The sequence below is a fragment of the Athene cunicularia genome, assembly GCF_003259725.1.
Source record: "Athene cunicularia isolate RWA chromosome 8 unlocalized genomic scaffold, athCun1 chr8_part1, whole genome shotgun sequence".
In the NCBI taxonomy this organism is placed as follows: Eukaryota; Metazoa; Chordata; class Aves; order Strigiformes; family Strigidae; genus Athene; species Athene cunicularia.
In genome coordinates, this window is record NW_020799109.1 from 30,644,059 (window position 1) to 30,665,241 (window position 21,183).

The 21,183-nt window shown below is 40.0% G+C and overlaps 1 protein-coding gene across 7 annotated transcripts in view; it reads right to left on the reverse strand.

Annotated features, from left to right (window-relative positions):
* The window catches only part of RASAL2 (RAS protein activator like 2), a 145,854-nt gene that overhangs the window by 58,582 nt on the left and 66,089 nt on the right, over positions 1 to 21,183 (reverse strand). Inside the window, exon 1 of one of the 7 annotated variants that reach the window (XM_026853513.1) lies at positions 20,455 to 20,619. The exons of 5 other annotated variants lie outside the window; for them this stretch is intronic. In XM_026853513.1, coding sequence (XP_026709314.1) covers positions 20,455 to 20,467 — 13 coding nt within the window. In that variant the 5' untranslated portion in view covers positions 20,468 to 20,619. Of the gene's footprint in view, positions 1 to 18,751; positions 19,300 to 20,454; positions 20,620 to 21,183 lie in introns of those variants that run through there. One more of the 7 variants, XM_026853511.1, reaches the window with a different exon arrangement.

Below are 21,183 nucleotides of genomic sequence, written 5' to 3' on the forward strand. Positions count from 1 at the left end.
GGGGGGAAGGTAGACAGATTTTCCCCTTTTCAACCTTACAAAAAAATAAAATCCATCAAATAAATGAGTTGTAAACATCCCTATGGGATACTTTTAATTTATCACCTCATATATTGGTCATATGCAGTAATATTCATGTAAATATATATTTATGCAAATAAATATTTACACACTACATAGAAGTAGTCAGTTACAAATTAGCTGAGCCAATTACTCGGCAATGGCAGATGCCTCTGAAAAGGGAACTGCCCAAGGATACAATCAAGGTAAATCACATCACACTGCGGCACACTCTACCCTTTGCAACACCAAATCTTGGTTTGTTGGCCAGAAGGCAGGTTTGTGTAAGTCAGATGCCACTTACTACTATGAGTAGTGGTGATGACTGATTTCCTTTGAAGGCAACTGTCTTGGCCACAGAGGCATAGCCTCAGTGACCTCTGGTCAGGATGTGTGTCTTGGACTTGACCCGAATTCCCTGTTGCTGGGTGCTCTGGCCACTTGAAATCCGAAACCTTGTTGTTGTGGGAATTTGTATTCTACTGTGAAGAGCTGTTTCTCAGGATGGGAGAAGTAGAGATGAAACAAACCTCTCATATTTGCAGGACAGTGCTTGCTACTCTATCTCCATTTTTCTGAATTAGAAATGGCTTGGTGAAGGGCAGGAAAAACAATCAGGAAAAAAGAAATATCCTCAGGGGTTAGAGTTAAAAGAATTAAGTTACTGAACCTGCAAAAAGGTCACAGAAACAAAGATTACCGGGGTGTCCCTGATCTTGCAAATGGCAATGCAATGAAACTACTGCATGGTCTCAGTGGAACTTGCGTCAAGACTGCAGCACCTTCCAGGCTGGGCTTGTGTCCTCCTGGGACTGGCAATAGCATCTCGAGATCTGAGTTCCTGCTTATGAAGTCCAGGAGTTGACTCTAAAGCAGTCTCAAAGACCTACCTGGAGTTGCAAAAAAAGGGTAAGCATGCTGACAAGCATAATTCTTGTCTGTCACTACTCATACAGGTCTGGTACTGGTCTCTGTCACAGCGAACAACAGATCAGACCATCTACTCCAGGCTGACAGGTCCTACATTTCTATAATAAAGTTCTCAGCCTGGTCACGTTCTGCACACCAGCCTTTTATCAATTGTGGCTTTTAGCAGTTTCTAGTAATCAATGAAAAGTCATAATCAATAATCAAAGTCACAATTTCATCAGTTGTGACTTTTAGCAGTTTGTAATAACACATGGCTTAGCACTGACCAATTATCTCCTACAACATCCTTCGCTCTGATTGGCAAGAAAGATTTGCATTTGTGAAAAGCTACATTTACCATTGACTGCTAGTGTATATTGTCTACTGGTTAAGAAAATAAAAGAAAGATATAGTAAGATTTCAGGGATTGGGATTTTCTTTTGCTTGCGTACACCCTGATATGATGGTACCTTGGTCTGCGACTAAAGGGGTTAGAGAATATGATTAATGAAAATAATCAATTCATTCTGCCTCTCAGGCCTAGCTTAATTACAGGCATTTGAAAAACAAAAAACCAGTTCAATATGACCAATTACCTGTCCAGAACCAAGCATTTCCAAAGACTGCCTCTCAAGTGCACTTGAATTAAAACATTCCCAGCTGAAACAAAACAAAACGCCACCCAAATATTTTCACCATCTTTAAATAGTTATCTTGGCACTCCCCATGAGAAAATGGTAATTGCTGCTGGTCAGAGCATCAGCTGAGCAATCACACAGCCCTGCAATTAGCCTCTTGTCTGAAGGATCAATAAGCTATACATACTACACCCCTTTTTTAAAGCAAAATTTGTTGTTGTTTTAAATGTGGTAGCACTCATGCAACAACAGTGGTGCACAGTGGACAAGCAAGCTAAACATTTACCTTTTTGCCATGACATTTTATAAATTCATCTGCCCGGACAGGTTATTATACATTTCAAATATGGTAACGCCTAGAGGCCTCTTACCAGGATGCAGCATGGCCAGACTAGGTACTGAATAGGCATCATTTCTGCCCCAAAGAGTTTAGAGTCTTAACCTGAAACAAGGTGGTATTAGAATGGGACAAACTCTACATGGGAGGCAGGAGGGAAGAAGCATGTTAAGAAAATAAGACATACAAATTAAGTAGGTTATCCTTTATGGGCCTCTGGTTAATTATTTATTTTTAAAATAAACTTATACTAAAGTAATTATCCCCAGACAAATAACCAAATCCTTGGGGGTGAAAATAAAAGATTATCTTGAGGAAAGATTTTGATGGGGGTGAGGGTGGGGTGGGGAAATCTTAGTTATTGAAGGTTTGAAAGAACAGGAAAAATAAAGTGTTTCTCTCAGAGGACAGACAGAAGAGACCCTACTGGGGATGTGATAATGGACTAGAAAGGACTACAGGATTTCAAGGCCTCCTTAAGCGGTATTTTCTACTCCATCAAAAGGCCAATTAGTCTTACAGATTAGATACAAAAGAAATACAGAATAAAAACCTGTAGCACTTGACTTTTTGTGACAGTATTTCTTTTACAAACACACTTTAAAAAAATAATAGGCTCAAATCTAAGCTTGGAAGAGTTGGAGCACTTATGGGTTTGCTGTTGGCAGCTAGTTTTTGAAGGTGTTATTCATAGATGTAACCACCAGTTGAGTGGTTTACTACAGAGACAAACAGTATTCAGTGTTTGTTTCATGGACAAGAGGAACTACAGAGCTTGTTTCTTACTTTACAGAGACAGTACACTTTTGCTTGTAGGACAGGAAAATAAACCATAACAGAGATACTGTCTCCCTCCTCTGCTACAGTTTTATTAATTATTTTCACTGCAACTTGCTGATCACCTACCACAAAGCATAAATAATGAAGGTGCTTGTTTGGACCCCGATGGTTTGGTTTTCTCCTATATGCATGTATTTTAAAAAAAAAAAAATCTAAACCCAGCATGCATATATATGTCATTTTTTTAAAAAAAGTTTTATATAAATGAATGAATGTTCATCAAGTTTAATATTCAAGTGGGCTGCTAATTCAAGTACTTTCAATCCAAATAAACTACTGTGTTGAACCTATTAAAAAGGGAGTATCTAATTCACTTTTAGAGCCTTTTAAAAGTAAGTAAATATTTCCATAAGTACAAGAATTCAACATGCTCCAAGGCAGTTTATGATATATGAGTACAGCATATACATTCAGTAACATTATGGCATTCACAACTTCGTTAAGACAGAAGAGACTACTATTTTTGTGTCATTTTCTCTTTAGGGTTGTTTCAGAGTGCTCATGTGATAGCACTAATGAGAAAGAGATCTTGTTGGGTGCAGTCAGTATATCCTTATGTTTTCTTTTGCCCTTGTGAAAATACATACCAGCTGAAAAATTAGACAGTAGTAAAAAGCAGGAAGATACAAAGCATAAGGAGATACATAAGAAGGGACAAGAAGACAACATGTCTGAACAGCATCTTTCAGATGAGTATTACCTAATGAAATAGTAAGTCTCACATAAAAATAAAGAAAAATGTTAATGTTTTATCTTGGAGTAAGCATTCTGTCTCACCTGGGGAGAATTCAGACTTGGGCCCAGTTCATAGACTGCCATAAACATTTAGCTAAATGCCTCTGTAAGAAGTTTAGGGTAAAAGCAAACTCAAAACCGCCAATCTGTTTTAAGTCCAGGTTTGTCTTCTAAAATACATCATACAAATTCTACAAGGTATAAGTTAAATGAGAAAACTGAAACTTGCAGTGATAGTTTTTCCACATTTATCAAGACAAGTAGACAGGGGGAAAAAAAGTCACAAGACAGATCAGAGAGAATGCTGCCAAGTCACAGTATACTAAATTGCACGAAAACTATGAAGCCTGGAAAGGTAAATACAAAGGCAGCTCTGCAAAGCTCACTTGCTATAGAACTCCCTCATCAAATAACTGCTACATACCAATTATGATCAAAAACTCTCCCAGTCCATTAGCAGGGATTTTAAGAGAAGATACTGTGCTTTACTAGGGATTGAATCGATTAGACAAGTCTTGCAAAATGATCCAGATAAATATCAAAGATTTTTAATTTACAGACAGGTATTTCTGTTGCTGTTAAGACAGTTAGATTGTGCTGGCATATAAAAAAAAGTGTAATTGAATTAGTGTCCAGTGCAGGAGGTGCATAGCAAGCAACCTAAATGACACTTTAAGTCACCTAAAAGACATTTAAGTCATTGATTCTTAAAGGACTTTGCAGTCTGAAAGACAAGACCTAACATGCAAAGCAGATGAATACACAGAGAATGCTGCAAGAAAGAGCAAGAATATCACAGGAGGTAATAATTTTGGGCTCCCAAGTACTAACTCTCACAATTGCTTTTTTTCAGAATGTTCTGAGGAAACTGTACATGGCATTTAGTGAGTACAGTATCAGCTCTTACTAGACTGATGCATTCACTTTGAGGCAGAGGAAAGAATCCTCCAGCTCTGCAAATGTGAGTCAGAAATGAAACAGATGCACATCCCTATACTGATCAACAAACCCTCTGCATGTGAGTGGCCATACAAAATCTGGAATACTTGCCCCTTTTTAACCTCATGCATCAGCCTCTAATGCCTCCTTTAATGGTTGACTCTACACACCACAATACAAATTGCCTGGACAACTGTGCCAACACAAAAGTAGACACAAGGAGCTACTGCACATGATCTGGAGATACTGATGTCCTTGTTAGTTCCTAATAATCTTGGACTCCCCCTACTAATTCAAATTACCTTGTATTTGCTTCAGAGATTGCACACAGACAATTAACGCAGATCAGCTGATGGTGGTAACTTGTTCCCGCAAAGTAATTTGTTTAGAGGTTTATGACTTAGACACACATTAGTACGATATCAATATTTATTATCCTCATTATTAAACAACAGCCTTAAGCCATGGCTTTCAAAACTGATCTTTTTACTCTCTGCGAAAGGGCTGTGAATCAAGGCATTCTCTAAAAAGCAATCCCTTGCTCTGGTTATTGGGATATTCTCGCAAGTGACTGGCTCTTGGATGCATTAAAGCTCGACAGCTCTTCCCTGTTCCTCTCAATGGGCCAGAAGGCCACTCTAAGCTTCAGTACCTCTTGCAAACTACGGCAGGATTTTGCCCCTAAGCAATAATAATTATTGTTATGGACACACAAATATCCCAATGTACTGCAGACATCTAAGGGATGTCACTGAACCTTAAATATGGCCCCAGAGTTAAGACACCATTTGGGTACTGGTACCTCTTTAAGATAAAAAAGATAATTTAAGTACTTGGAGGTAAAAAATGCTAACTTAAATAGCTCAGCTTTGCGACACCCTTCAGACTCCAGGCTGAATAAATACTTCCTGGAGTTTCTGGGCTGCAATTTAGGAGACATCTTGAGGATCTCTTGGTTTGGAACAAAATGCGAATGCAGGCGTATGTCTAAGGTGGAAAAAATGGTAGTCTCTTGAAGAGCGGCACTGGTGCCCAGCTCATACCTGCTCTTGTCCCTGTTCACATCTGGTGTGCTATTTCCGAAGGCGGCCATAGCACACACTGTGATGAAGTGTTAGCAAATCGAAATGAGACTCTGTGGGAGTCCCTTATTTTCCTCCCACATTCTGTACTGTTCTGGACCTGCCAAGTAAGAGAACTGCTTAGCATAGAGAGACGAGTATAAACTCTTATCTGGACAGAAGACAACAAAACTGTGGGAAAAATAGCATCTGGGTTAGCTGTCACCTACTTAACTGATAGACAAAGATCCATAACGATGACTACTGTATCTTAGGGAAAAAAAAATAATTATAGCAGATATTGTAACAAATGTTGGTATAAATAGTTCATGGAAAGGAAAAAGGAACACAAATATGAAGCAGTCCATCTAGGCAACTCAGTACCTAGAAATTATCAAAATAGAAAGAAAACAGACTGCATCCTGAGAACAACAGAAACCATTAAAGAGAGAGATGGAATGATTTGTGGAGATGGGATTTAAAGAACAGAAACAAAACCCAACAGTTTGAGATAGCATAAAAGGAAAGATTAAACAATAATCAGCTTCTATGTGTGAAATCTATTTAAAGCATTTTCAACCTCTTACTGGTATTTATACTGGACTATAAATAAAAGTTTCAATTTTCTACCTGAATGCAGTTAAACTTATGTGTAAGTATCCAGAAACAGAGCACAAGATTGTTTCATTGTGCTTCCTATATTTAATTTCTAGGCTAGAAAAGTATCTGATCCCATGGCTGAAATTTTTATTCTAAATGCATCTAAACATTTCTCTTAAGAAAAGAAACTTTCATCAGTCTCCTCTGATTTATCTTACTACCATCACACAGTTCAGAAGTTGTAGGCAACCTGACAGAAATAAGTGGAAGTAGACTGAACACAGTGATCAGTTGGTCAAATGGCAGAGAGACGAAAAACAGACCAGTAAGTAACATTGTTTAGCCCAGAAACCATTGTCTGCATGGCACATGCCCATTTATAACTTGGCCTTTGCTTAATGTGTTTGCAACTATTTCAAACAGATTGCAACCAAGTTTAATTAGCAATTGCATACCACTTAAAATATTTTAAAAAGAAATAACATCAGGTAACTGAAGGACTGAAGAAATTAAGCACCACTGAAAGTATTAAAGGCTTCCCAGTAAAGTGTTAGGAAAAAAAAAAAATACAGTTAGTACCCTACCGTACCAAGAAACGAGAGAAGGCTTTTCTCATCTTCTGTGCTGCTATCCAGCCATTCGGCCACATCACCAGGAGAAAGAAGACTCATTCTCCAGCCAGAAAACTTTTCCATACAGAAAACAATAAGTGAACGAAGCAGGGTAGGAAGGGTGGGGAGGAGCTGATGTTCTTGGGATTCCAGTACTCCAGTTACTGTCTACACTGACAACATGAGAGCGTGATCCTGCCCTGTTCTCTCTCAACCCTACATCTGACAGCCCGTACTGACAAAGCAGGCATGGGTGGGAGCAGTAAGTGGGATCTGTACTACTTGTCCCTTTGTGTCAGGTTTCAGTCCAAGCAGGAACAGAAAGAAGGCAAAAAAGGGCAGCAGGGGAAACTGAGGCTTTAAAATCCAAAAGTAGCAGCAGGTTATGACAGAATCAGTTTAAGTAAAAGAAGAAATAGATCTCAGTGCTGAAGAAGCTCAAATAAGTCAGCACAATAGCTCATCAGCCAAGTGTAATATATCCCTATCATTCCTTATAGTGTTGGCTTTGTTTGAAGGCTCAGGTATTATGTTTTGCGCTACGAGAAAAAACAGCAAGCTTAGAGGCAATTTAAATATCCTCCCCATTACCGAAGAGCCTGCATATTCCCCTGTTTACAAGCCCCTTCCTGCTCCAGCTATTATAACAGCATCCCAGCCTTTCTTACAATGAATTTGTTCATGCAATGGCAGGTTGATCAATCTGTGAATAGGAAGCTCCCACCCCTCCCTCTCCCCTCCTCCTGCATGGCGGCGGCATTGATCGGCAATAATGGAATCTGCTTCTGACTGCCAACAGCAGCATTACAGAGGGAGGAACCGCTCCTCTTCATCAGTGTGAAGCAGCAGGCACAGCCTCGCTGGGCTTCAGCCTCCACTGCAACAGGGCAAATGAGAAAGAGGTAAGGAGAGAGCAGCGTTTCTGGGGGATCAAAGAAGTCATCAATGCTAATGGTTGGTTATTTATTTAACAAAAAATAAATAAATATAGATAATTGAGAAATAATTGTGCTCTGTCTAGACAGCGAGCTTGCTCTGTACGGCTTTGCAATGAAGACTTGTCATTGTAACTTTATGAAGGGTCACATTTAATTGTACAGAATTTATAGCATATGATTTATCCTACACAAAAGAGCATTTTACAGGTTTACACATGCAGGAGCAGAGACGAATCCCGGTAAGTGAGGGACTCCTGGGCCCCACAAATCAAAATTGCCTTTGTCCTCAGGGGATGGAGCTGATGCTCTGATCAAACTGCACTCTTTAAAGAGACAGCTGCCTTTTGTTCACCATTTTCTAAACCTGTCTTTATTTTAAATAATTTATACAGTTGCCAATCCCTATTATAAATTAGGATGCTTGCTGACCACTGACTAAAACCCAAGCCAAACCAGCAACAACAGAAAGCCATTAGATTAGCAAAGCGAAGAATTAGATACCAACCAACAAATGAAGAAGAAAAGAGCTATCAAGTCCCAGCAGGGGAGAAAATTCCAATTACTAAGACAAACTGTAGCAAGTATTGTTTGTGCAGGACAGATATTTTCATAAAACACCTGCCAAGCAGGGCAGATGCTATACAGAATTCGCAATTAATGAGGGAACACGGGACAGACAGTTCAGCAGTGAGGTACCACAGCAGCATGGGAGACTTAGCTGGGCAGTCCTCATGTTCACACTGAAAAAGTACATGCCTCCACTCCCAATACAAACAGAGGGATAAAAAGTCCAGAAATATTTCCCACATAATATAAAATGAATGATAGATACATTTCCCATCCATGAAAAAAAATAGAGGGTTTTTGACAAAATGAGCTTTTCCAGCAAATTCTACTGCCTGGGTGTCAGGATCACATTTTGTCCAACTTCTACAAGTAGAATCTTCTCTGAGTTAGGTCTGTGCAAACTGATGACATAAATCTACCTGCAATAAGAATGAAATTTTAAAAACATAGAGAAAGGATTAGGTATCTATTTTCTTCTACGCGGTTGGTGAATATGAAGCAGAAACTTCACCTCCTTCCTTTCAGTTTTCTGTGAAACAAATACTGTGCCCACAACCACCTGACTGTCTGGTTTAATTTGCAATATTAACTATCAACTCCATAAATAATAGGTTCTAGAGAAACAAAGTTAAGAGTATTGATTTCCCATGAATGCTTACAAATTTTGCATCCTTCTAGGAGCACAGATTGTGTACAGATCCTGTTTTCCTCCCTAGCTGCCTCATCTTGTACCATAATTTAGCTTTATTCATCCTTTCAATGTTTTATAATGTTCATGATAACAGGGGAAGTATATTAAATAGAAAATATGAAAATGGCTTATTGGAGTATTATAAAATATGGGAACATTAATAACTGTAGAAAATGGAGGCAGAACTGGCAAAGACTTCAATCAGGAGGATATAACTAGGAACTGAAAAGGCATTAAAGTTTTTCATATGCAGACCTCTCCTGTGCATTAACATTCCGGGGGGAAACACACAAAGGGGAAAAAAACTGCATAAATACTTCCCTACTATTTATCTCCTTTTTGTGTGGTTTAACAAGTCACAGTATTGTGTAGGGAGCCTGTCTAAAATGGACTGTCAGAAGGTGGAAGCACGCCTCAGAACAAAAGCATTAATTGAAAAGTCCTCGTAAGAAAGTAAGCCATGAACACACGCCCAACAGAAATCCAGGAAATTTATAGCGATAGATGTGGAAGAACCACTAACACTGATTAAAAAACAAATCCATCAAATTTAAAAGTAGAAACAATGATTACAATCATCTAACCTGACTTGAAACATCTTTAGAACATCACTCAGTGAAGGTCATCCATTCATTGCACTATTTCTAGTTGAACAAAGACATATCTTTCAGAAAAAAAGGACATCCAATTGTAAACGGGCACTGCAAAGACAACATAAAGAGTCAATCTGTTCCCTTGGTAAGCTGTTCTAATGGTTAACTCCACTTGTGCTTAGCAATTTGCTCCTTAGTTCCAAGAATTAATTTATCCAGTCTCATCTCCCAATCACTGGGCACTGGCTGACTTTGTATGCTTTGATACTCTCCATTATCGAACTCTGGTATCAGAAAAGTCCTTCCTGTTTACAACATTTGAACAGCTAATTTCAAACAATCACTTTAAAAATACCTTGAAGCTCCTCTGTAGCACTGATTTTAATTTTTAAACCTTTTGCTGTGCAAGAAAACCAGACTAAACTTGCTCCACAACTGCAAGATGGATGTAGTGCGGGTCTCCCACTAAAGCTTGCAACAGGCAGGAAAAGCACTGCGAATAGCTTCTTAAATTTGTCTTTCTCCATCTTAAAGCAGGTCTTGTGCTCTGGAGTTTACCAAAAGCTTTCAAAAAGTTTTGTCCAAATTTTCCAGGACAGACAGTTTTTGAGATGAACTGCAAATAAGCATGAGAGAAATATTCAAAACATGACTAACTTATTTTCATGCTGTGAGACCGACCTACACCAGGAAAAAAATTGTTTAACCAATGCAAACACAGATACAAATTGCTCTATCAAACAGAGTGGAAGTATGCAAAATGTGAAAATCTCCTGTACTGGAAAGATTTAGAAAGATAGGAGAGATCAGTAAAGTAGTAACAAAAACCCCCAAAACCAGGAGTGAGAGGCAGCTAATCTCTGCCTTGAGACTGCCGTTGTTCCAAAATTAGCACTGGTAGCCATACAGAATAGCAGGTGAAAACATGAGAACATTCCTTCAAAGTGTTGGGATTCATCTCCCTCACCCCTGAGTTCCAAAAGCAGATTAGTTCACAGGGCTGAAAATTAAACCAAGCCCTCAGGTTTTGAAACCTCTTATATAAATGAATCATTTAAAACTTGTATACATCCCCAACTGGTAATTCTTTGCATTACTATCAGTGAATGAGCTTCTGCTCCTTTCTGCAGTTGTCAGAAATGTCACCCTCCTACAGTTATGGTTTTGAAACCTATGAAGCTAAGCAGCTTTGCCATCCCTTGGATTTAAAAATTAGCATTCTTGATAAGTGAAACTACACAGAAGCATGAGCGTTCAGAATTTTCTACAGAAATTTTAGTAAATGATAATTCATAATATATGCAAATAATAGAGCACAGATGTCTTCTGATGCAGATGCTTTGTAAGCACAAAGTCGTGGTAGTATTATAAATCATAATGTATTAATGTTCTCTGCATGAGGCACTTATAAGAAGAGGAAAAATGGATCTTATTTGCACTAGGGACAGACTGACGGACTGATTGATGGATATTGCTATAGTCAGTAGATGATGTCTTCACAGCAATATGGATTAGACATTGTACCCCCAAGCCATTCTTATTAAAATGGTTTATAGCTAATTTAGGCGTGAACAAAGACAGGATACTTGCACACTTGAAAAATGAAATGCTACTTCCAGAACAGGAGCACAGTGAGTAGGGACAGGGCAATTTTTTTCACCAAAAAGCAGGCAGGCAGAGACCTAAAATAGCTTGCCCATGTTGCAGCACTAGTTAATTCACAAGAAATTATAAGCATTCACTTCTCCAACTCCTGGACAATGTCATATGTACCAACAGAACTACTCACCTCTATACCTGTCCATTACGAAATAAGAAAAGTTATCCAAGTCATTTTGCCCCAGAAGAAATGCAAAGCAGCAATACCTTTTCAATCCTGTTCAATGCCACATCATGGAATAAGCAAGCTAGCTTGAAAATGTTTCCCAGACATCAAAAATGTCAGTTCTATATGCAAAAGGTTCTGTTTACTGTGTTAAATAACTTTAAATGCCCATCTATAATGAAAGTCAGTTTGATTTGAGAAGCAGTATTACAATATAACAGCCTTCTAACCATGCTATAATCTAGTTCAAGAGCATCCAGATGGACAAGGCCAATTCACTCATCATGTATTACAGAATCATGGCAGAACGATTCAGTTATTTTGTGACATGGATAATTTTTTGGCTTAAGCTACATAAGCAAAACCAGTGTGTAATACCATGACACAATGCTACAAACAAGCTATGAGCAGCAGAACAGAATTTTTCTGTTACAATATAAATCAATAGCAGATTTACATCAGACATGAGAAGGCGTGGATAGCCCTGCTGGAGCATGGCAAAGTACACTGAAAGCCCTTTTGATCAGAAAAAAAAAAAAAAAAAAGATGGACACTCAGGTCTCTCTTTAATCCATTCCCTTGTGGAAAGTGAAACCATGCTGATGAAGTACTAGCCCACACATACACATTATTGCCTAGTGTTTTATCCTTTCAGATTGCTTAATGAAGTGATTTTAGCACAGTTAGTGATCTTTAGCACTCACTCTCAACAGCTCTCATGCAGCTGAAGATGACAACCTCTTCATGCCACAGCACTGATGCAATATTAGCTTTTACCAAGGTAGTAGTTCCCCTCACTTTCCAGAGTGAACACCACTGGCCTTCCAGACCCAGGTGAGATCAGAAACATTAACCTAGTGGTGACTCAGGAGGGAAGCAAAGAATTTCCTAAAAAACAATTGCTGAAGCAGTAGAGGAATCCAAGGGCAGCAAAAGCTGCACCTGCTGACAGCCTGTAAAAATAAATAAGGACAGAAAGGCTCAAAATGAAGGTGAGAAAAACAACAAACCTTGAAGTTCTCTAGTATATAATGATGCAGGCAAGAGCTCCCTTGTACAAGTGACATTTTAAATAATGTCAGGAAGCTATTTCCACACTTAGTTTTGACAGGGCATTGGAGACAAATAGGTCAGCAACTGGAATGAAAATTTAAATTTAACTCAAAGGGGCTAGCCTTTATAAAGCTCTTCCATGTCCACTGAGCCTCCCTAGCAAAATCATCTGGTTTCTTGCTGGCTTATTCATACTTCACCTTTATGACCATTGAGCAGCAAGTCTCTACCACAAACACTTCAAAAATGGCTAAATACACGAGTCTAGTCATGGACCTTTCAGACAATATTCACTTAAGTCGGTTTACTTGGACACAAAGAACAACACTTCACAGCAGAGAAGTTGGCTAATACTTCCCTTGCAATATAAAGATACATATAACTGCCTATGTGAAGCTAATTAGTGCTTCAAAATCTTTTCCATAATAGCAAGGTATACGTGGAGGCTTACTGTTACATTGTGTTTCCTTGGTGCACATATTTTGAGTATACACAGTATCTTAGAATTATAGACATGCTTTTCAGGTTAAAAAAGCTGCCAGAAGCCTATGAAGCTACTTGCTAAGAAACTGAATTTTAATGTACTGTTAAGACATGTCTTCAATGTTTCCGTATTTCCCTCCTGAACATTCTAACACAACATAAACAAGGTGACTTTTTTTAGAAGGACGTCTGCCCCAGTTCCTTCTCTAGATCCCAGTACTGTGTTTTCCTGGCAAAACTAATGCAAGATTGTAATGCTGTAGGGGCTGGAGATGAATTCTTCATGCTGCTGACTGCACCTGCCCACAAAATTAAGTTTTGCTGAGTCTAAGACTATACCTCCCTATACTTTTTTTCCTCCAGGATGTATTGTTAAAGAGATCCTTGAGGAGAGCAGGAAGACTGGAACTCAAACCATCAGCTGAAGATCAACAGAGTGAGCAAGACATGTACCTGCACCCACACCATAAAGAATGACCAGCATTATGTGAGGAGAGAAACTTGGCTCTCTCTAGAGACAAAGAAGGTAAGCACAGAAGGAACCACCATGCTGCTCATGTACAACAAGAAAGATGCAGACTTAAAATATTTTCCAAAAATTACTGTGATTTTGGTTCTTGGGCATGTTAACCTTAAGTCAGTCAGTTTCAAAAAATCAGAAGGACTAGCAGTGGGAAGGTTTTACTACTAGAGGTCAAACCATTCTGTTATCGTTGTCCACTTTCCCATTGAAAAAAGACTTCACCAACGTTACAAAACAGTGACCTAACTAGAAGCACTAAGAGCTCTGACACAAATACTTCTGCCGGGGAGAACTGCTGGACTTTCAGAACTTCACTAATGAAGCAACCATGGGGTTTTTTTTCCCCCCATTTCCACACCAATTTAATTACATTTTTGCACTCAAACCAATTTCAGGTATCCTCAGCACAGCCAAGGGATTCAGCAAAGTTGTGCTGCTAGCAGTATGGTAGATTTTAAGTATCTATTAATGAGTACTCTAAAAACATTAAGCTAATTTAATTCCAAATTAGGGCCAAGACATTATTTACAGAGTCATACACTCTGGTGTGCCTTTCCAAACTGTGAGCCATATGCCTCATGTAAACAGTCATCTTGTATTGAAGTATGAATACATCCAACTATATATTTAACAAGCAGTGTGTAAAGACTACTTAATTTCTGATGCTGGTATTCACATGATGACTTTTTACCCAATAATGTGTTAATGAAGAATACCTTCTATATTCCTTCCCTCTGACGAAAAACACTGGGTGTTCAAAACAAAGAGCCTGAAAACATGAAGCTGTAAAAACAAAACAAACCCACACTTTACCAGATGTACCAAGCATGAAGATTGATATGGAAGCCCTTGCTCAGTAACACCGTGAAACTGACAGCTTGGCATGAATCGAGTCTCAAGCACTTCAATTTAACCAAGGATATCTGAGCTAGCATCTTTGCTAGAAATGTTATGTTAGTTCTATAGTTATTTAGCTCTAGAAAAGAAAAGTTAGGAAGCCCCAAAAGGTGCCAAACCTTCAAGAATGCACAAAGAACATGGAAAAAAAAAATCACCAGTGTTCGGGGTCTGATCCCCCACCTGCTAAGCCCAGTTATATGACCTGCTTCACACGTCTGAAGATCCAGCCCAGAAATCCAAAAGCTCTTCCATCTTTTAAAGTAGTATGAAAGAAGAATAGGGAGTGATTTTTTTGAACCTTGATACTGTGAGGACTTAAATCACCGGTGTGTCAAGTGATATCAGTATCACACTGTTTTTCTGAACAGAATTTCCAAGAAATGTAAACCTCAAACATAAGTACAGGTTAAACGTGACTAAGACAAAAGTTAACAAGAAAGAACACTGTTTTTGTGGAGCTACTGGAAGGAAAATAGTGTAGAACTATGGGAAGGAAAATAGCAAAACCCAAATACAAATATTTGCTGACCAGAAAAGGAGCACAGCTTCCTTCCTTCTATCCCCCAGGCCTGCATTACCTAGTAGTAGCACCAGAAAAATCAACCTTTCCAAGCATACTTTCAGTTCTCCCAGGTATTAAGAAGAAAACAGTAACTGCAGGCAGGCAGGCAGTAAGCTGAAGCACCTGCTCCTCCCTGCCCTGTTTCTAAAGGTACAAGCCTTGCTCAAGCAGTTTAGGTACAACACTACTGCTATTTTACAGATGATCTCAAAGGCCCTTCAGATTTTATCTGTTCTAAATCATTATAAAGTAGCTTTATTAGAAAGACATACAAGGAGAGGCACTTATTTAATATATGATGGATTTATCAGAAATTATATTGGAACACCATGGAAAAAGTATCTTTTAAATAATTATTCTCAGTGCTTGTAGTGTAACTGATAGGGACAGATACATTATAGAGGGTCGGCAACCTGACAGGTTATTACTGTCCTTGAGGACTCAACTGCTCGATCCTTTGCGCTCTAAGATGCTGACATGCTATGAAGCACCCTCAGTCAGTTTGCAGATGATGCCAAGTTGGGTGGGAGTGTGGATCTGCTCGAGGGTAGGGAGGCTCTGCAGAGAGATGGGGACAGGCTGGAGCGATGGGCTGAGGCCAACTGGAGGAGTTTCAATAAGGCCAAATGCTGGGGGCTGCCCTTGGGCCACAACAACCCCCAGCAGCGCTACAGGCTTGGGGAGGAGTGGCTGGAGAGCTGCCAGTCAGAGAGGGACCTGGGGGAGATGATGGCCAGCCGGCTGAACATGAGCCAGCAGTGTGCCCAGGGGGACAAGAAGGCCAATGACATCCTGGCTTGTGTCAGCAATAGCGTGGCCAGCAGGGACAGGGAAGGGATCTTACCTTTGTACTTGGCACTGGTGAGGCTGCACCTCGATGACTGTGTTCAGTTTTGGGCCCCTCACTACAAAAAAGACATTGAATGACTCGAGTGTGTCTAGAGAAGGGCAGTGAAGCTGGTGCAGGGTCTGGAGCACAGGTCTGATGGGGAGCAGCTGAGGGAACTGGGGGGGTTTAGTCTGGAGAAGTGGAGGCTGAGGGAAGACCTCATTGTGCTCTACAACTACCTGAAAGGAGGGTGCAGAGAGCTGGGGATGAGTCTCTTTAACAAAGTAATAAGCGATAGGACCAGGGAAGTTTTAGACTAGATATCAGGAAGCATTTCTTTACAGGACGGGTTGTTAGGCATTGGAATGGGCTGCCCAGGGAGGTGGTGGAGTCCTCATCCCTGGAGATGTTTAAGAGTAGGGTCAACATAGCACTGAGGGATCTGGTGTAGTTGGGAACTGTCAATGTTAGGTTAATGGTTGGACTGGATGATCTTCAAGGTCTTTTCCAACCTAGACGATTCTGTGATTCTGTTATTGTCAGAAAGAGAAACCAAGCAGGCAGGTTTTTGGGAAAAGGGGACACCTGGCACTGAGTTGTCCTCCAAATTGCTACTGGGAGAGCAGAGCACTTCCCTGCGAATGCTGCAGTCAGGCATGGAAAAAGAAAACAGTTTTTCTTGCTCACCCTGCAGGCCACATAGTCTGCACAACTCATGTCTTCACAAGTGCTGAATTTTGCCCAATTTCAGAAAAAAACGCAAGTGAAAATAACTGAATAAGGCAGTTTTGTGGGAATAGTACCAACATGAAGTTGGTCTCTACTATTACATTCTGACCTACTATTTTTTCTTGACCATATACTTTCAGCCGGAGCAGGGAAACAGCTAGGAATGACTTCTCAGACTAAGTTATCGGGATGACATCTCCAACAAGCAAACAAACCAGAGAACAACTTAGTGAGGGCTGGGGTTTGGGTGGTGGTTAGTTCAGGACTTTTTTTGCCTCCTATGACTAGGCATGATTTCATAGATAATAGAGAACTACAATTTTGAGAAAAGCAGTTTCAGATGAGAGAGAATTAAACATCATCCTGTCTGCAACATTCTGGTGCCATCGGAATGTGTAAAACCCACACAGACACCTTCAGAGTATTTTGGGAAGCGATTCAACGTGATCAATATATGATACTCTACTGACAATACAACAAAATAAGCTTCTGGTCAGATCATGTAGGGATTGCCACACCATCCCATCAATTTAAGCATTATTTACTCTCTTCCTATAAGGTTTAGTATGTAGCACTCCCACAACAAGTTCAACTTGCTTGTTTCCAGCACAAACTAAATACCAGCGATTCTTGCAGAACAGGGTTGAGAGTGCTGTGCCAATAGTGAGCTTTACTCCACCCCGAGGTCACTGCTTGCTCCCTTTATATGTCAAGAAACCGCAGCCTTGCCGACATCATCAGGTGGGAGTTGAACTCTCCTTGATTGGCACAGACAAAAAAAAAAAAAAAAAAAAAGACTAATTTACCATAACCTGCACTTCTAACACCAGATAACAAGACAGAAAATAACTAACAAAAAACTCTTAGTGCCTAATAGCCCGAAAGCATGCAGTTTGCACTTACCAGGTATGCAGCAGAAAACCAGGAACATTGTGGAGAATGAGTGTTTATGACCAGCAATATGATTTCCTACCCCTGCCTATGAATCATGTGGTCTCCCTTCCTCTTACTACTCAGTTCCACCTGCGTTTATAGGAACACTATGTTAATCTCTATGTAAGTATCAAAATAAGGCAACTGCCAAAGCCCAAGGCCTTTCCAAACACTAGAGATCAGTACAAGAAAGGCAGTACATGGAGGGGTTTTTAATCTGTTTCCAAATTAGGGACCAAATTTAAGTGGTGAAGCAAGTAAACACAGCAAGGTAAGAGACTGTATAGTTTTGAGAATTTTCACAAGGACATACCAAGTCCTCCATCTTGTGGACATGGGTTTAATTTCTAACTGACACAGTATCTTAGATTCTTCTCGGACACTCTGAGAAGAGTCCCCCTGGAGAATACAGCTGACATTTTTGACTGATGTACCAGGACAGGGCTTTAAGAACATGAATGGCATGAAAGTTGGCATTAGAATCATGCCGTATTTTGTACATTTGTCACTTTTTCTGTAGCCATTACCCCTGGAATCAAACAAACATGGAGACAATTACAGCCTTTCTTTTAGAAAAAGGACCTGGTCTTCACAGTTTGTGTGACTGAGCTTGAAAATCTGTCTGAAGCCTACTCCAAAAAGGATCCAAAGTAACAGGAAAATTAATGCAAAAAGAAAAAAAAATTTCAATCTCCTCTTTTCTAAGGCAGACTTGCATTTTTGAATGCTTGTGGTTGGTGCCACTCTTGAAGGTTGCCCAGAGGCCTACTTTAAGCAAATGCGTCCGCAGAGCTGTTTCACTTCTCTGGCAGGCATCCACATCACAACATTGCCCTCCTAAAGACCCCGCCAAGCACGCTGCAGGTGCACAAGAAGAAAAAAATGCAACGCTGTGTGTCATCATAGCAGATCCACTGCCTGAGTAAGGATCGGCACTGTTCTCGGAAACTCTATACAGACTCATCATAGCTATTCGTGGCTGCCATCATCTGCGCAGATAACCAGCTATTACACAACTCTGCAAACCAATTTTTGCAGTTATGTTTACCATGACAATTATGGCAGTTTCCCATTAAATTCATAATATATAGGTGAAGTTTGTTAAGCATTTAACATGTGGAGACGATACTGTTGAAACTGTAAGCAGTTGCATCATTTGCTTGCTGACTTCTGCAGATCTCCCTCTCCCTTACTAGAAGCAGTCACCCATACAGGTAGAAAATTAAATGAAAGGGGATCATTAGGTCTCCCTTCTGCCATTGGCCCAGTTTCAAATCCCACCATTATTAGCTCTCCTAAAAAACATTTGTGCTGTCTGATGCCAATTAGCCAAGAAATCTAGATAAAAGGAAGTATTCCCTTTGTGGAGAAGTAAAGCTTTGAAAAGGTACGTACCTCTACAGGCTGGAAAATGAATCCGTCTCTTGATGCCAACGAGCCATTTACAAATGCCATCCATACCCTGTATTATGCTGCATCACAGAATTCTTTGACTTCCAGTATTACATAGCTGGTGCAATACTTAGTCCCAGATACCAGAAAACGGCAAGGAGCAGGTCAAGACTCATAATACCAGAATGCCCCTTTCTCCTGCTTATATACAACTGAAGCTGATCTGTTCCCATGAGCTTTAAAGAGCCATGACAGATCTTTCTGACAGAAGCCACCTCAAGTATTTGTTACAATTACACTGTTCTCCCCTCCCCACAGGCTGTAGAGAGAGAAAGAGCGAGAGCACCCACAGAGTATCAGATAAAGCTAGGCACAACACGAAGAATTTGCAGGAATGTAAGTTGCTGCTCACATTTGCATTCCAGAACTCCCCAGTATTGTATTTTTAATTCACTACCCTATTAACATGTTAATTGTATGAAAGAGCCCCAGAAAGAGACAGGAAATTCTAAAGGGTACCTCCTGGTAACCACCCCAAAATCACCTAAATGAAACTTGGAAGGGACTGGGACTGTGTTGACTTGAGCTTTTCTGATTAGTTTGCCAAAAGTTTGCTTGTTTTTGAAAGAAACATATTTGTCAAAATCTAAGGCAGAGGGTTTTCATTTTCTGATCATGTAATTCAAAATCAGCTGCAGAACAACCTTATTGGTTCAGGCTGACAAAAACAGTCTCTCCAAGTTAGCAAATTAGTATTCTCCCTGGTCTACATATGAGGAGGAAAATGACTAAGAGGACTTCATAATCAGTACCTATTAAAGGATGTTTCCAAGGTAGAAAAATTTAACTCAGGAGATTCCATTCCTGGTTTCCTTAGACAGCATTTATTGCTTTTGTAGCTACTGAAAAATGTTCTAACAGTATCAAAAGGCATGAAATTTAAATGCTTTCCAGCTTGCTGTCACTTAACAATACATTTTAAGACAAAAGCTGCTAGAAAAGCAAGCAGCATTATTAAGGCAGTGCCTTTACATTGAAAAGAAAACAAATCCTCCTGTTTTTATGAGCAACCTGTAGGATTCCCTGAACTGCTTTGATTTATCATCACTCGCTGGAGGACAGGAAGCAAGGTTGGCAATATTATATGCTTAAAACATCACGCAATGCCAGCCACAAGTAAACACTGAAAAATATTCCTACACTGTGCCCTTGAAGAATGATGTCTGGCCTTATTCAGAAATCAAATTTTAAATGAAAAAAGATACTGACTTATGTTAGGTAAGTAAAAGCTGTAAGGGAGAAGAAGAAAAGTAAGCCTAATGATTTAACAGCAATAAACTAGATTTTTACCTTTGAAAGCCATTACAAAAACTTTTTTCTCATCTTCGCATATACGTGATGTTTGAATACTAACATGTAATTTCTGTACTAGCAAGCAGAAAAGTACCAATAATCTATTTTTCCATTCCTCATATTAAATTCATGTAAATATCTCTTAAAAAATCTGTGTATAAAACTGAAATAAAAGAGTTGATATATGCATGCAACATGGAAAAGAAAACCCTGAAAGCTTCTAGTTGTTTTACATCTAGTCACTTTAAATTTCCAGCAAAATACCTGTGTGCCTCCTACCCAATCCCACCTCACTGGAAATACTGCAGCAATACAGTCCCCTGCTTCATGGACCACGTCAGGAGGGATCTCACCTGTGAACTGCATTCTGTGGTAATCCTAATACCTCTACCATGATCCTGCCACCATGCCAACCAGAAAGTCAGCGTAGCCTCTGCACGCTCCTCTCCCGCGCGCTGTTTTCTCTGCCTCAGAGGGTTTGGAATGCAGAAAAGCCAGAGCCAAAGCCCGTCAAGCGCAAGCCTCTCTATTCAGCTCCTTGGCTCAAGTCGAACAATAACCGCCCTTCGGTCGCTTGCCTTCCCTCTCAGTGTATGGGATGCACACTGTCCTCCCCGCGAACAGCAACATAATCTGCTCGGGATGGGTAGATACTTCATTTTTCCTGTCCTAAGGGAGGGTGGGGGAGCTGAGAGACAGCGCAAGCACTCAGGGTGGGGTGGGAGGGGGTGTGGGCAGGAGGAGACTCCTCTTTAGCAAAAACATGTCCAATGCTGAGAAAATTTGTGGATTTCAAGCAGCTGACTTCAGGTCTAAAATCAGCTAGAGGAAAACTTAAGAGACTGATACCACTACATACACTGTTCAGACTACAAGAAGCCAGTCAAGATGGCAACATAGTTTTGTCAGCTGAACAAGGAAAAATGTCTGAATATGTCTGACAAAACTGCACGTATTTGAAGATGTTACCCCACTTCAGATGTTTCTACAGCCTTGGAAATAGACAGCACCAAAAAAGCCCTGGGGAGTCACTTAAACAAGGAACTCCCCACCCCCTTATTTCCTGCACTGCCGAAAAATGT